Source organism: Trichomycterus rosablanca, chromosome 1 (assembly GCF_030014385.1).
Source record: "Trichomycterus rosablanca isolate fTriRos1 chromosome 1, fTriRos1.hap1, whole genome shotgun sequence".
Classification (NCBI taxonomy): Eukaryota; Metazoa; Chordata; class Actinopteri; order Siluriformes; family Trichomycteridae; genus Trichomycterus; species Trichomycterus rosablanca.
Genome location: NC_085988.1, coordinates 82,189,226 through 82,207,032, shown reverse-complemented (window position 1 = coordinate 82,207,032; position 17,807 = coordinate 82,189,226). Strand labels below are relative to the sequence as shown.

The 17,807-nt window shown below is 39.8% G+C and overlaps 1 protein-coding gene across 1 annotated transcript in view; it reads left to right on the top strand.

Annotated features, from left to right (window-relative positions):
• Nucleotides 1-8,800, top strand: part of sfmbt2 (Scm like with four mbt domains 2) — a 61,415-nt gene extending 52,615 nt beyond the window's left edge. The window contains exons 17-22 of the mRNA XM_062996720.1: nucleotides 225-334; nucleotides 2,256-2,431; nucleotides 3,653-3,822; nucleotides 3,921-4,173; nucleotides 6,576-6,706; nucleotides 7,683-8,800. Coding sequence (XP_062852790.1) covers nucleotides 225-334; nucleotides 2,256-2,431; nucleotides 3,653-3,822; nucleotides 3,921-4,173; nucleotides 6,576-6,706; nucleotides 7,683-7,823 — 981 coding nt within the window. The 3' untranslated portion in view covers nucleotides 7,824-8,800. The remainder of the gene's footprint in view (nucleotides 1-224; nucleotides 335-2,255; nucleotides 2,432-3,652; nucleotides 3,823-3,920; nucleotides 4,174-6,575; nucleotides 6,707-7,682) is intronic.
• The last annotated feature ends 9,007 nt before the right edge of the window (nucleotides 8,801-17,807 follow it).

The window sequence follows — 17,807 nt, the reverse complement described above, 5'->3', positions numbered from 1 at the left end:
ATTAAACATCAGATACTTTTAGACTATTAGACTATTTTCAAAAAGGTGACTTTTACTTCTATCAAAGTAAATTTCTGGTAAGATACTTGTACTTTTACTTCTAAGTATGGCCTTTATGTACTTTATACACCACTGCTCATATCATCCATGTACAGAGATACAGATCATGCTGGGAAAGCAGCAGCGGTTTGATGAGTTTGTGTATTCATGTGCTTTACCTGCAGGTTCTGACCATGTTAATAAACTCTGCGTATAAACCCAGCCGTGTTCTCCGAGAACTGCAGATGGTAGAAGATCCACAGTGGAACTGTCTGGAGGAAACCCTGAAAGCCAAGTGCGGACACACACACACACACACACACACATTCCCACACAAGCTATTGTAATTTTATTGCTGTTTATTTTATTTATTCTCTACACACACACACCAACCCAGTTTACATTACCACATGTGGTCATACTTTTAGTCCTGCATTTGTATGAAACGTGTTTATCATAGTACTTCTTTGTCCTACAGTGACCGTGGTTTTTTTGCTCCACAGTGCTTAATAATGCAACACAGCTTTTAATTGGCGAGCGGTCTGGACTGCAGGCAAACTAGTCTAGCATCTGCACTCTCAAAGCCATACTTTTAAACCACCTATAGAATGTGGCTCGGCATTGCCTTGTTAAAATGCCATTTAGATCAGTGGCCCCCAACCATCGGGCCGCAGACCAGTACCGGTCTGTGGGTCATTTATTACCGGGCCGCACAGAAAGAATAAATAATTAGAGTTTGCTACAAGAGCAATTACATTTTCAAAACTTTTCTGGTGTAATTGTCTCCAATCACCACTAGGTGGGAGCAGCGTCTCGTTGCATCGTTGCAAGCTAAGAGATCCCACTGATTTTTCCATTCTATAGTTATTCTATTTTAAATCCTCCCATCCCCGCCAGTCTGTGAAATTATATCTTATATGAAACTGGTCCGTTGTGCAAAAAAAGTTGGGGACCGCTGATTTAGATGACAGCACATAAGCACTTAAAAATGCTTATGTATGACATTATTGGCTGCTTAACAGTTGTGCAAGATACCCATACCACTGGTACTAATGACAGATACTGGGTTTTGAGCAATTAGGAGGTTTTCTTTTACTTTTTGGCGGAACGAACACGTCTGTTCTTCCAAAACAATTTGAAAAGTGGCGTCATCATACCACATTACATGTTTCCACTTTGCATGTTGTTTATTTGTGCATTCTCCAGATTTTCTAAATCTTTCAATAATGTTATTAATAGTAGACGTTAAAGTCTCTAAATTTCTTGCAGTTGGGTCAAACTAGAATATTATTTCCTTTATATAACTGATTTATTAGACTTGTTAGCAATTCTTTAATCCATATAGTGTATCTTAACTTAACTTTTGTACTGTGGACAAAAGTTTTGGCACCCCTGGTGAATCTGTGAATAATTTAGAATGGATGGATGGTTGGATGGATTAAGTCCTTTAAGGGGGAAGACATCAGCACATTTAGTGAACATTTTATCCTCAAAGTTGATGTTAGAAGCAGGAAAAATTATGAAGCGTGAGGATCTGAGCGAGTTTGACAAGGACCAAATTGTGATGGCTAGACGACTGGGTCAGAGCATCTCCAAAACTGCACTGGGGTGTGTCCCAGTCTGCAGTGGTCACTATCTATCAAAAGTGGTCCAAGGAAGGAACAGTGGTAAACCGACGACAGGGTCATGGGCAGCCAAGGCTTATTGATGCGTGTGGGGAACGAAGGCTGGCCTGTGTTGTCTGATCCAACAGACGAGCTACTGTAGCTCAAACTGCTGAAGAAGTTCATGCTGGTTCTGATAGAAAGGTGTCAGAATACACAGAGCATCACAGTTTGTTGCGTATGGGGCTGCAGTCAGTCATAATGTTATGCCTGATTGGTGTATTTTAGTTATTAAATAGAAAATGTGCATTTAAATGCAACAAATGCATTCAGACCAGAAGTGTCTAGTATCGTATGATCACGAGTGTTAATTATACAGAACCATCAGACTGTGCTGTTTTATAGAGATTACTTTTGAACAGACGTGGTCTGATGTACGATGTGTTCGAACCCTGTGGCGCTGCTGCTACTGCAGAAATCATGCGTCCTCATTTGAATAATGAACTTCTAGTAGCTAGTTTGCATGTTAATGTCTGCCGATCATTCAGGGACACAATAATCTGAGGGACTCTGAGGGGAACTGAGGGAATTTGTGGCTCTGTGTGTTTACAGGTATAAAGGAAGGAGTTATCGAGCCACAGTGCAGATGGTGTGTTTGGCGGAGCAGGTGCCAGATTTCTGTCACAGAGTGTGTTTGAGACTGCAGTGCTGTCCAAACCTGATTGGCCCCACGCTCATCTCAGAGAAATGTCCCGAAAACTGTTCCATACACACCAAGACCAAGTACAGTGAGTACGAGTGTGTGAGAGATGAAAACAGAAATACAGACAGAATGTTGAAGTATTTAAGCAATTAAACAAGAGGGAGTGTTTAAATACATTTTATTTATGCTAGCACACAACCTTGAGTCTTTTACTGTTTGCAAATAAATAAATAAATTGATAAGTAAATTGAAAGAATAAGCAAAGTAACCATGAAAAAACATGTATTTGATAGGTTTTGTTGTTTTTCTGCCAATGTATTTCCACATGCTGCTTAGTGTTATGCAAAACAATAATAATAACAATAATGGTAATAACAATAATAATAATAATAATAATAATAATAATAATGGTAATAATAATAAAAAATATAATAATAATGATAATAATAAAAATAATAATGATAATAATAATTAATATTATTACTATTAATAATAATAATAATAATAATAATAATAATTATTATTATTATTATTAATAATAATAATAATAACAATAATGTAAAAATTAATAATAATAATGATAATGTAAAAAATTAATGCTACTAATAATAATACTATAATAATAATAATAATAATAATAATAATAAAAATAATAATAAAAAAAATTGTAATAATAATAAAAAATATAATAATAATAATAATAATAATGGTAATAATAATAGAAAAATATAATAATAATAATAATAGTAACACCACTTCATTCTGGTCAGGGTTAAGGCGGGTCTGGATTGCTTGAAATCACTGGGTGCAATGCAGTAACGCACCCCAGACGACGCCAATCCATCTCAGTTGCCCCATAACCCCCCCCCCCCCCCCCCCCCCCCATCATGTTTGTTTCGCTTACTAGCTGATAACATCGCTGGGGATTCGAACACTGTGCCACCTGTAATAATAATAATAGCAATAATAATAATAATAACAATAAATAATGATAATAATAATAATAAATCTACCTTCATCACCTTCACTCATGCTGACTGCTGCACCACAATTCCACCCTTAAATAATAAGATAAAGAAATAAAATAAATGAGGATAATAGATACTATTAGAGAATGATACTACTATTAAATGGTAATAATATCTCTTACATAGCCACATGTGCCACACCCACACTAACTGCATGAGCGTCCTGCTGTGGACGTTCTTAAGATTTAGCACATAGATCAGTATGAGTGTGACTCACACTCACACCGATCTGAGCAGTGTTTTAGAACAGTGTGTGTATTTTTGTATGTGTGTTGTAGCATATTACAATGAGAAGAAGAGGAAGGTGGGGCGTCCCAGTCTGGGCGAGTGCACTCAGGTGGGTGAGGTGGGCCGACCGACCCGGCGCAGAAAGAAGAGAAAGGCGATCTTTGTTCAGAAGAAACGTCGCTCCTCTGCTGTAGGATATCACGCCGTGGAGTCTCCGCAGGTCACACACAAATGCACATTTTACATTACATTTTACACTTGTCTATAGTTTCTTTTGTCTGGGTCCTGTGTGCTTATATCTTGCTATTCTGTTTGCAGGACAGTGATGATTTTGATTTCGATGATGATGAAGATGAGGAGGAGGAGGAGTATGAGGAGTGGTGCAGTGAAGAAAGCTCCAGTTTGGAATTACGTAATGAGGCTCGTCTGAGCTCCTCCTCTCGGAGAGGTCGACCTCGTAGATCTGCTACGTCGCCGGGTACCGCTGCATCCTCAGAGCGACGGTCTGAACGCCGAACTACACGCGCGCTGTCCTACCCACACAGCCAGCCTGCCAAACAGACAACGGTAAAACACACACACACACACTCACTCACTTTCTTAACCGCTTATCCAATTAGGGTGGCGGGGGTGTGCTGGAGCCTATCCCAGCTTTTCAATGGGGTTGTGCCACCCGTTGGTGTTAATGGCTTGAGGCTAACTGTGTTAGCTTAGTAAGCTAAAACTGCGGTGACGTAATCTCGGTAATATCTGTGTAATAGTGCGTCTACAGAATCTGCATGAGTTTGATGTCTTATTAGAATCATCCCTACTGAGGCAGCTGATCAGGTCGGGAGTAGGCAGCAAGGCAGCTCACTAGGTTTTCAGACCCTTTATGTTTTAACCCATGTGATGCCACAGCTACCAGTGACTGGAAGTCCAAGAAAGTATAATCATCTCTAGTCGTTAGAAGGAAGATTGGCATTTCTCTTTAATAATGAAGCAACACTATTTAATTGATATATACAGCAGGCATTAAATAGATTTGTTAGAACTTCCACAAGGACGCAGCCTGGCATGCCATTACCCTTCTAGTCTGGCACCTGAAGTAAAAAGTGAGATTTTGCTAGAATAAAAATTGGCGATATCTACACTATATTGCCAAAAGTATTCGCTCGTCTGCCTTCACACACATATGAACTTGAGTGACTCCCATTCTTAATCTATAGGGTTTATTATGATGTCGGCCACCCTTTGCAGCTATAACAGCTTCAACTCTTCTGGGAAGGCTTTCCACAAGGTTTAGGAGTGTGTTCATGGGAATTTTTGACCGTTCTTCCAGAAGTGCATTAGTGAGGTCAGACACTGATATTGGATGAGAAGGCCTGGCTCACAGTCTCCGCTCTAATTCATCCCAAAGGTGTTCTATCGGGTTGAGGTCAGGACTTTGTGCAGGCCAGTCAAGTTCTTCCACACCAAACTGGCTCATCCACGTCTTTATGGACCTTGCTTTGTGCACTGGTGCGCAGTCATGTTGGAACAGGAAGGGGCCATCCCCAAACTTTTCCCATAAAGGGGAAGCATGGGAGCATGAAATTGCTGAAGCATTAAGAGTTCCTTTTACTGGAACTAAGGGGCCGAGCCCAATTCCTGAAAAACACCCCCACACCATAATCCCCCCTCCACCACACTTTACACTCGGCACAATGCAGTCAGACGAGTACCGTTCTCCTGGCAACCGCCAAACCCAGACTCGTCCATCGGATTGCCAGACGGAGAAGCGTGATTCGTCACTCCAGAGAACACGTCTCCACTGCTCTAGAGTCCAGTGGCGGTGTGCTTTACACCACTGCATCCGACACTTTGCATTGCGCTTGGTGATGTAAGGCTCGGATGCAGCTGCTCGGCCATGGAAACCCGTTCCATGAAGCTCTACACACTGTTCTTCAGCTAATCTGATGGCCACATGAAGTGGAGGTCTGTAGTGATCGACCTCTGCGCACTATGCGCCTCAGCATCCGCTGACCCCGCTCTGTCATTTTACGTGGAGTTACTGTCATTCCCAATCACTTCCACTTTGTTATAATACCACTGACAGTTGACTGTGGAATATTTAGTAGTGAGGAAATTTCATGACTTGTTGCACAGGTGGCATCCTATCACGGTACCACGCTGGAATTCACTGAGCTCCTGAGAGCGACTCGTTCTTTCACAAATGTTTGTAGAAGCAGTCTGCATGCCTAGGTGCTTGGTTTTATACACCTGTGGCCATGAGAGTGATTGAAACACCTGAATTCAATGATTTGGATGGGTGAGTAAATACTTTTGGCAATATAGTGTAAATAGGAAAATTGTGCAATAGTGGCGTAGCTGGAGGAGTGGGTGCCATAGTGACAAGGGTTTGACTATCTGCTTAATTCACTGACTGTGAGAAGTTTACACTGTATGACTGAAGTACAGTATATCGACATCTTACAATAAGATTGTTGGATATTTCATTTCAAAGCCATAAGCATTAAGATGACCCCCTCCGCAACACACACACACACTTTTTATACCAAGATTTTGGAGAGTCGGTGGAATTTGTGCCCATTCAGTCAAAGAAGCATTTTTGTAGTCTTTTGTAGCATGCGGAATGAAAAGGCCTGGCAATCATTCCCAAAAAGTTTTATACAGGTGTTTTGGGTGTGGCTCATTTGTTTAGAGTCAAATAGTTTATATTTTTTCCCAGGTTCTGGGGTTTCCTTCCACCTTCCAAAAATGTGTATGATGCCCTGTGATCGATTGGCACCCTGTCCTGGTTGTATTCCTGATTGCCAGACCCACCATGAAGTATTAAATCAATGAACACAAGAAAAATAATGAACAAAATTATGAACACTTATCAAAATACCTTCATAATTGGCCATGTGTGGAAGGGTAAAGGCTTGTTCCTTTAAAAATGTAGACTGGTGGTGTTGTCGGTAATAATATTTTATAAATCTGTGTGTCTGTAGATGAAATCTGAGGAAGGGGAATCTCGATTAGTTCTAGACAGGAACCCACTGGAGTGGAGTGTTGCAGAGGTAGTCGACTTCATCACATCCACCGACTGTGCCTCACTCGCCAAGATATTCCAGGAACAGGTACGAATAACACCTGATGCTTCACAATGAAATACACCGATCAGCCATAACATTAAAACCACCTCCTTGTTTCTACACTCACTGTCCATTTTATCAGCTCCACTTATCATATAGAAGCACTTTGTAGTTCTACAATTACTGACTGTAGTCCATCTGTTTCTGTACATACTTTTTTAATCTGCTTTCACCCTGATCTTCAATGGTCAGGACCCCCACAGGACCACCACAGAGCAGGTATTATTTAGGTGGTGGATCATTCTCAGCACTGCAGTGACACTGACATGGTGGTGGTGTGTTAGTGTGTGTTGTGCTGTTGTGAGTGGATCAGACACAGCAGCGCTGCTGGAGTTTTTAAATACCGTGTCCACTCACTGTCCACTCTATTAGACACGCCTACCTAGTTGGTCCACCTTGTAGATGTAAAGTCAGAGACGATCGCTCATCTATTGCTGCTGTTTGAGTTGGTCATCTTCTAGACCTTCATCAGTGGTCACAGGACGCTGCCCACGGGGCGCTGGTGGCTGGATATTTTGGTTGGTGGACGATTCTCAGTCCAGCAGTGACAGTGAGATGTTTAAAAACTCCAGCAGCGCTGCTGTGTCTGATCCACTCATACCAGCACAACACACACTAACACACCACCACCATGTCAGTGTCACTGCAGTGCTGAGAATGATCCACCACCTAAATAATACCTGCTCTGTGGTGGTCCTGTGGGGGTCCTGACCATTGAAGAACAGCATGATAAGGGGCTAACAAAGCATGCAGAGAAACAGATGGACTACAGTCAGTAATTGTAGAACTACAAAGTGCTTCTATATGGTAAGTGGAGCTGATAAAATGGACAGTGTGTAGAAACAAGGAGGTGGTTTTAATGTTATGGCTGATCGGTGTACATCTTACCTAAAATGATTTGTTTAATTCTAGACTCCCATCCATGCACAATTGTGTGACCAAATGCTGATTGTGTTTGCAGGACATTGACGGACAGGCTCTGTTGTTGCTGACCCTGCCCACAGTGCAGGAGTGTATGGATCTAAAGCTCGGCCCCGCCATCAAGCTCTGCCATCAGATCGAGCGTGTCAAAGTGGCCTTCTACTCCCAGTACGCTAATTAAGCTAACACGGTTAAGCAGGCTAACGTCGCCAGCTTACCCAGAGGCCTTTCTCCCAGTGGAAAAACAAAACACGGTGCTCAGGGGATTCGGGACGTTAAATCTGGTTGTGCTCTGCGGGGGTGAAAGGACAGCGCCTGTACGAAGATAAAGAATACATTTCAAAAGAAGAATGATAAAAGAACTCTGAGACCGGCCGAAAGCTGTCTGATGTTCATCTAACTTTAGTGTGTATGAGGTTTCTGAAACCCTTCTAGAAGGAACGGATCCAAAATATAAATGCCTGAACGGCACTGAAGGAAAACATTGGGTGTTTCCCGATATAAGGAATGTAAAAAGAATGTGAATAATGAATTCCTCTCATGAGTGACCACGTTTACTTATAATGTAAAGTGCAAAAACACAAAGGCCTGTGATATGACTAACTTACCTGGCAAACCAGTGACCTTTTATAATGTTTCAAGCACCAGACTGCACTAACTACAATAATAATACATATACGAGGGTTCTTCAAAAAGCTTCCTCACTTTTTTTGAACTCTATTTGTTAAGAATTTAAAAAATGAACTCCACTTTTCTACACAGTTGCCTTCCAATTCATTATTCCCAGCATCGTACCAACTTTTTAATGCGTCAGTAATGTTTTTGGTCAAGCGTGTAGCCACTTATGCAGCGCTGCTTTCACATCATCATCATCATCACATGAAAATCTTCTTCCCCTTAATGCTTCTTTGAGCGTCCAAAAAGGTGGAAATCAGATGGAGCTTAATCCGGACTATAAGCGTCTTTCAGACATGACCGATTACTCCTCCCTCCTACCCTCACCGCTTATAGTCAAAATATAAAAGTGTGGAAACTTTTTGAAGATCCCTTGTATATATTGGGAGACCTGATTATGAGCTTGTTAGACATCCCGTTCCAAAATTGCCATTTGTTGAATTGCTCCCAAATAATATAAAATAAATTATTTGCTTTTAACAATGTTTCAAAAGGGGGGAGTCTCCTTTCTCTTCCTGATCATTATGTATAAAACAAGGTAAATACACTGATCAGCCATAACATTAAAACCACCTCCCTGTTTCTACACTCACTGTCCATTTCATCAGCTCTACTTACCATAAAGAAGCACTTTGTAGTTCTACAATTACTGACTGTAGTCCATCTGTTTCTCTACATGCTTTGTTAGCTTTTTTCATGCTGTTCTTCAATGGTCAGGACCCCCACAGAGCAGGTATTATTTAGGTGGTGGATCATTCTCAGCACTGCAGTGACACTGATATGGTGGTGGTGTGTTAGTGTGTGTTGTGCTGGTATGAGTGGATCAGACACAGCAGGGTGTGCTGGAGTTTTTAAATACCATGTCCACTCACTGTCCACTCTATTAGACTCCTACCTAGCTGGTCCACCTTGTAGATGTAAAGTCAGAGACGATCACTCTTTGGTTGCTGCTGTTTGAGTCGGTCATCTTCTAGACCTTCATCAGTGGTCACAGGACACTGCCCACAGGGCGCTGGTTGGTGGCTGGATATTTTTGGTTGGTGGACGATTCTCAGTCTAGCTGTGACAGTGAGGTGTTTAAAAACTCCAGCAGCGCTGCTGTGTCTGATCCACTCATACCAGCACAACACACACTAACACATCACCACCATGTCAGTGTCACTGCAGTGCTGAGAATGATCCACCACCTAAATAATACCTGCTCTGTGGTGGTCCTGTGGGGGTCCTGACCATTGAAGAACAGCATGATAGGGGGCTAACAAAGCATGTAGAGAAACAGATGGACTACAGTCAGTAATTGTAGAACTACAAAGTGCTTTTATATGGTAAGTGGAGCTGATAAAATGGACTCTGTGTGTAGAAACAAGGAGGTGGTGTTAATGTTATGGCTGATCGGTGTGTATATAAATACAAAAATATTGGAACTCCTGGTTATGGACTTGTCATTTGTTGAATTGCTCCCCTTCTTTGTAGCTTTAATACTATCCACATTCCTGGGAAGCCTTTCTAGAAGACTTTTGACTGTATCCATGAGAATTTGTGCCCATTCAGTCAATAGTGTAAGCGAGGCTTTGATGATGGAAGAGAAGGCCTGGCTCACAATCTAAAACAAAGATTAATTCACCTCAAAAGTGTTGAGTTGAGACCAGGGATCTGTGTGTCCAGTCATACTAGTCAAACCAAGCCTTTGTTTAACTGTCCAAACTGTTGCCACATTGTTAAAATCATATAATTTACCTTATGTTATTTGAATGCGGCAGCAGTCAAGTGTGCCCTGGCCAGGGTGTGTTACCGCATTGTGCACAGTGATTCCCAGGGAAACTGGGACCACTGTGACTCTGACCAGGATGAAGCAATGGTAAAACATGAAAATGAATTAGGCGGAGTAGTTGTGCATTATACGTGCAGGCGTTTGTTTCCTTAGAGGATTTCTAACCACAAAAATCAATAAAACGTGGAATTTGAGCAGAGAGTCTAAATGTTTACGTTTATCAGAACCTCTGAATAATCATGAACATACTGAGAAACACCCATTTGTTTTTGTTGAAGATGGTTAAATAAATCTGTGTTGAATCTCTTCTGTTTTTCACACAGCAGATGGTTTATTAATGAGCTTTTTTGTTTGAAAAAGTGAGTTTATAATAAAATAATATATTTAGATATTTATTTTGGCACTGTTGGTGTATCAGATGCAGGTTCTCTCACTCTACTAAGTCTTTATTTCCACCACGTTGTAAAATCGATGGATTCTGAATGGAAAATGTTAACTGAATCTATGCAAAAAACTTGAGTTGATCATTTCCACATGTATTGGCACATCTGTACATTGACTTTACAGTTTAAAGTTCAAATCTAGTTTCAATACAAACTGCTGATGCACGAGTAAACAAACCCTTGTACCCACGGTTTACCCTTTTATTACCTTTGATACACACAGAGTGTAAGTCGGACCAGTTCAATTCATCTTTATTGTTTATTTCCTTTAGTCTTTCACATCACCACAAATGCAGAATTTGTAAAAACATAATGTGAAATACAAAGAACTGTTTATAAATAAAGATTAAAAATGATATTAAATATTTATAAGGCATTTATTGTTTTCTTTTAACATTCACCATATGCTATACAAGGACTGACTTTGTAATGTAATAAGCAGCACATAATGTAATACCTTACTACACTCACTCACTTTCTTACACTCACTCACGCTTATCCAATTAGGGTCACGGGGGCTGCTGGAGCCTATCTCAGCTTTTCAATGGGCGCAAGGCACACAGTAACACCCTGGATGGGGCGCCAGTCCATCGCAGGTCAGACACACACACAGAGAGATCCGCAGATCTCAGCAGTAGTGGGCTTCAGTATTTTACCACTTTAAAAATAGTGCAGATGATGAATTTCTTCTGATATCTAAGTTCATTGTATTGTTAGATGCGTCATAGAGCTGTGAATAAAAATAGTAGACGGGAAGAACACACTTCCTGTTAACAGAAGAGGATATGAAAATAAGAAACATAGCTATGAAGGCTTCTATTTAAGATAGAATAATAATTTAAAAAAACAATCCTATAGAAAGTTAATGCCCCTTTCTGATTACTTGTGTTATTGCACAGTGATCACACAGAATTACACAATATTTTATCAAGAGATTGTAAGCAAAGCAACAAATTTTTTTAAAATTACTACACGATTAGGGAGAGAGGCCAGGGTAAAGGGGCTGGCTTGGTTCCACTAAACCCAGCCCATTAACCCAGGCAGCACACCCCTCCCTACTACTCCCTCTCAAATGAGTCCAAAATATCAGACTACTCCACTTTCAGTTAAAGAATGAGATCAATTCAATTAAACTTTATTGTCATTATACAAACACTGTCAGGCTACATCTCCAGTGCAGACATTAGAAAGACAATAGGGGAGAAGGGATGGGGGGGTGCATACACAAAGGTGCATACACAAAGGTTAAGTAAATAAGGTAAACGGCTCAGATATAGAGTTCCAGTTAAATTGCATGTGCAATGAGGAGGTGAAGTCCCATGAGCTGGTGGGGTTTAGTGTCTCATTACTTTTGTCTATATAGTAGGTACAAAGTACATGGAATAGAAGCTTTTTCACAAGGTTGGTAGAAAAACCCAAATCGATCTCTTTATGCACACAGGTGACTAGTTTGGATGGGTCAAAAATATCATGAATAAGAAGCAGCTAAGACACAGTTATAACTGTCTACAGTCAGACCAGCTTTACATCAATGCACACTTAAAGGTTTCATGCAGGAAAAAAGATCCTGGTCCAAAATCAGCACCTTAGAGTTTGACTGAGGTTTATTATTGATCACACACAAAGAAGAGTTTTGTAGTCAGATGAAGCAAAGATTGAGTTATTTGGTATTCAACCCAACAAGACTGTACCTACTGTTGAGATTGATTAGTACTGTAGATTGATTTACAATAAAATCCACAACACAAAGGGCAGCGATCAGTGCAGACTTTCGGAGTTCTTTAATACCGAACTTGTCAAACCATATCTTTATGGACATGAAATTGTGCACAGAGGCACAATCATGCTGAAACAGGAAAAGGTCTTCCACAAACTGCTGCCCCAACATTTAAAGCACATAATGCATTTATATAATAGGTTTTTATACATCTGTAAGAATGTGTGACTATGTTGTTGTTTTATTTATTTCACTGTAATCGCTAAGTGTTTGTTAAGCATTTTATTTCTGTTGAGAAATGTGTACAGCCTGCAGAAAAAAAAAAAAGAAATAATAATGAATTTACAGTCAGAATTATGGGTATTCTTGTGAAGAGGAAAGCACTTGCAGTTCTGAGTCAGCGCTGCACCCTGTTGACTTTGCTCCAGTTTAAATGCATCACATCTGGAGTTTCTCTGGCAGGATTTGAATGGCAGTTCATTTTTTATGCAGGAAAACTGGACGAACGGTCATTCATACTGTTGCCTCGCAACATGCATTTCAAAATGGCTGTGCATAATTGAGGAGGGGTTCGGACGGTAAAGAGGAGGGAAATGTGTTACGCCTTTGCTGAGAAGCAAGAGGGAGAGAAATAACACTCCTACTGAAGATTAACTGAGTTTAAAGTGAACCTTAAAACTTATAGATGAATTATGAAATATAAATCATATGGCACATAGTATACATGTAAATAAACCCCAGTGTGTATATTTCTGGAAAAGTGGAGACATTTAAAAATGCACTAAGAACTGATTTAAGTTTTGATGTTCCAGTTCATTCCAAAGCTGTTAAGTGGGGCTGAGGTCAGGGCACACAGGTGACTAGTTTGGATGGGTCAAAAATATCATGAATAAGAAGCAGCTAAGACAGAGTTATAACTGTCTACAGTCAGACCAGCTTTACATCAATGCACACTTAAAGGTTTCATGCAGGAAAAAAGATCCTGGTTACTTGGTATTCAACCCAACAAGACTGTACCTACTGTCAAGTGTGGTGGTTAAAGTTTTAAGAGAATTTAGCATCAAGAATCAAAAAAATGGACAAAACACGAATTATAGTTTCTATGGCACTTCTTAAAATGTCCCAACTTTTCTGAAATTAGTGTTATTATGACTCCACCCAGCAGATTTTGGGGAAATTTTAGCACTATGGTGATTTTTGAGTGATAAAGGCACGTTTTCATTTTTAAAAACCTGCTAGCTTGCTGATTTTCAGTTGTGCATGCTGCATGTAGGAAATGAAGAGCAAAACTAAACTGCGTGTGAGCTTTACCACAATTAACATCAAAGGTTAAACCACACACACATACACACACACACACACACACACACACACACTTGCAGGAAAGCCTTACTCAGTAATCATGCATTTCTTTGTAACTTCATGAACTGAGCAGCTGACAGGTCCAAAATAAATCACTTTATATACGTATATAGCATTATTATACATTAAATTGTCTAAAATAGTTGGAAACATTCCCATTTCCCATCTTCCCCTCTTCCAATAACACAAATAAAATATGACGTTGACGCCCCACCTCCCCACCCTTGCGGCTATAACAGCCTCCACTCTTATTGAGGTGTGCATGGACAAACATGTAGCCATTCAGTTAAAGAAGCAAATGTGATGTCATGCTGATGTTGGACAAAACAGTCCAGGTCACTAGACTTATCAAGTCGTGTCTTCATGGCGCTCACTGTTTGACCAGAGAAACAGGAATAATGATTTATTTGCCGCTCAGATGGCGTAGCGGGAAAAAAAAACTAGCACACCAGAGCTGGGATTTTGAATACATCGAATCGAATCTCAGCTCTGCCATCCGGCTGGGCGGCTACATGAACAACGACTGGCTATTGTTCACAGGGTGGGACAAGCCGGACCAGGGTTCCTCATAACTGGTGCAATTACGACCTCTGCTGGCTGACTGAAGGTGTCTGTACAGAGAAGAGGAATAATGCTGATCAGGATGTGGCTCTCCGTGCACAAAGCTGATCGCCTTGTGCAGGTGAAAAGATGCGGTCGGGTACTGCTCATGTGTCGGAGGGGGCGTGTGTCAGTTTGCTGTCCACAATCGAGGCAGGGGTCAGCACCAGTAGAGAGGAAGCATAACGCAATCGGGTAAAAATTGGACGCGCTAAAATGGGAAGAAAAAAAATGACTAATTTAGAAGGGTAAAAAAATCTATGGGATCCATTTATGTTTTAGTCACTGATCGTTGTGTGTAATATGAATTTTAATCTTTAATGGTGTATCATGCTGGTCCACCAACACTAAGATCCGAGTTGAATCTAAGTGGTGTTATCAGCTGGCTGAGTGTCTACACAGACATGATTTGGGGAGAGAATTGGGGGTTGCTGATGCCCTGCAATGCATTAGCACCCTAGCTATGGCGTTTCTGCCTTGTGGCCAGTGTTTCCGGGTGAAGAGGACACACCAAAATCCTGACCAGCAAAAAGTAATCAGCGTTCATGAAAATGAATAAAACTGGTCACTTTATTTACCCTCTAAAAGCAGAAAACTTATGAAACTTCAGGTTATGGATGTAATTATACATGAATTAAAAATATGACTTTTTTGCTGTTTTTATTGTAACTGTTTTTAACTGTTTAACTGTTCTCAAAGTAATTGTTGTGCTTGTTCTGTTTCCTCTAACTTGGTTTCTTTTCTTTTTGTATTTATTCTGCTTCTTCTTTTTTTGTTTCATTGGACTTGTTTTGCTATGAATCATCATTGCCATCATCATCTTCTACTTTTTCTTGTTATTGTTGTACTATTGTTTCAACTTTGTTGAACTTACAATGTACTACTTTATCTTCTTCTTTCATTTCATATCTTTTGCTTTTTCATCTTTACTTTTGGTCATCCTTATCATCTTTTTTATTTTTTAATGATTTTTATTGTTTAATTATAAAATCTTTAAGTATTCAATCATCTGTACATCTACACAGAATTTATTTACATTTTCAATAAATCAATAATGTTGTATTTAAAAACAGGAAATAGGTTCTGATGTTGTTTTGATTTTGTAGCACTTCTTGTTTTATTTTTTAAATGTTTTATTTTTAATGCATTTTCTCACTTTTTCTCTCGATTTTAGCGCGTCCAATTTTTACCCAATTGCCATATGCTTCCTCTCTACTGGTGCTGACCCCCGCCCCGATTGAGGAGAGTAAACTGGCACACGACCCCTCTGACACATCTTTTCACCTGCACAAGGCGAGTTCATATGCGGATCAACTTTGTGTATGGAGAGCCACACCATGATCAGCATTATTCCTTGACTCTGTGCAGACACCATCGATCAGCCAGCAGAGGTTGTAATTGCATCAGTTATGAGGTCCCTATCTGGCTCCCTCCTTGGATGAACAACAGCCAAACATTGTTCATATAGCCGCCCAGTCCAGCTGGATGGCAGAGCTGAGATTCGATACAATGTATTCAAAATCACAGCTCTGGTGTGCTAACGTATTTTACTGCTGCGCCACCTGAGCGGCTCAATTTTTTTAATCAATGAAAAATCATTGAATCTGTTTATTTTTCACTAACCTGTCCTACTGATTACAAATGAATAAAAGTGGCGCATTAACCAGCCACTCTTTTTTAGTCCTGCAGGATAGAGTACAGCTGTTTAATTATTCAGATTCTGATGTTTTTTCTGCCATCAACAAACCAGTCGTGCATGAATGAAAACATAAAAACTGCTGATGGTAAGAGCTGTTAGTATAGTAAAATAAAAATAATGACAGGCATGTCCATATTTCTCTCTCAGCTGTTGTAATGAACAGCACACTGCTGGATGACTCCGGTTTGGATGAATTGGTGCAGATTACAGGTAATTAAAGATATCATGTGTGTATTTGATGACAGGTAATTCTGAAGAGAGGTAAAGTGCTAAACAAACAGAACTGATCCCCCCGGGCGCTGTTGTTAGTTCAGTTCAGTAGGTTGTAGTTCAGTGTTTTCACTGTAGTTAGTTTAGTGAGTCAGATAAATGTGTCCAGTTCTGCAACTGATAAATTACAGTGGGATCACAATGTATAACAGTTACAAACCCAAATCCAATGTAAAAGGTTGAACTTTTCCTTAAAATGCAATAAAAAAGAAAGTTAATTAATTAACCAAGTGTACAGGTTAGTATTAAACTGTTGCTTTATTACATGTCAAACTCATAACTCATAACTGAAAATCATGTGTAAACCTAAACGTTAGTTCAGTCGCTACGTGCAGCTCATCTCCTCTTAACTTTGAGCTAGTTCAGAATGTGCTTTTTTTTTTAATGCCATAAAAGAAGAATTTTTGATTTATTTATTCTCCTAAATTCTAATTTAAATGCTGTCACTACTGTCTATGAACTGCTTGCACACTTTTGACATTTTATTAAAAACATTGGGTGTGTCCAAAAACCTAGTGCGCTCTCTACATAAACAGCATTTTACATTATCCTACGCGCGCTCCCGAGAAGGAGGCTGTTCGAAATCCTAGATGCCTTAAAATGCTCACTAGTAAGGTATCTTAAAATTTTAACGCTATTTTGACTCAAGAACGAGTGAGCATCCGATGCTTCCTTAGCGCTGAAGCAATCCCAGCATTCAGTGCGGCACAACTTTTCTCACGGAAAAATAAAAAACAGGACTGACGGTGTGGAGAAACTGAGTTATTTTCAAACATAAACACATTATTATTGATTTTTAATTTGTATAAACTTGCACAAGTGTCGTTTATTATTTATTTGTTTTCGGTACACGGAGGGAGATGTTAGGTGACATGCTAGCGCGTTGTGCCACCCCATCCCATTGGTTTGAATGGCATGAGGCTAACTGTGTTTTATATTTCATTAAATGCTTTTGGAGAAGAGACTGTTTCCTCTTTTTATGTGCACAAGATCATTCTTAAAAAATCTTTTTAGTTCATTACTGTATGTCTAATAAACGCCACCTGAAAACTCCAGTAAATGCACATATACACTCACTAAGCATTTAACATTTCTTAAGGCAAGAATGCAAATAATGTAAGTCTTTCACCATTTATCATACATAATAGTATGAAAAAAATGTAGAATATCAGTAGAAATCTCAGTCTGTGTAGGGCAAGGACAGAAACCACTGTTAAAACTTCATGTCCATGTCCTATTGCATTAAAAACCTTCATGTTACCAAGAAACTGTCATACTGCTGTGATAAATATAGCCACATGGGCTCTGGAGCACTTTGTAAAACCGTTGTCACTTAACACTCTGTCCTCGGTTGCATCAAAAATGCAAGAGAAAGAAGTATATCACTGCTAAGCAGAATCATCAACATGACTTTATAGACACTGTGTGTGTGTGTGTGTGTGTGTGTGTGTGTTTGACCACAACTTTGCTAGATAACACTTTATTTAACTACTTCTACTACAGTAAGATTTTGAAGGTTTACCTTTAAGTTTTTTGTATGTTACATTATACATTAATGCGTCAACATTATGATCATCTGCATAACATGCTGTCAATACAGCTCTGACTAGCCAAACCATGGACATCTG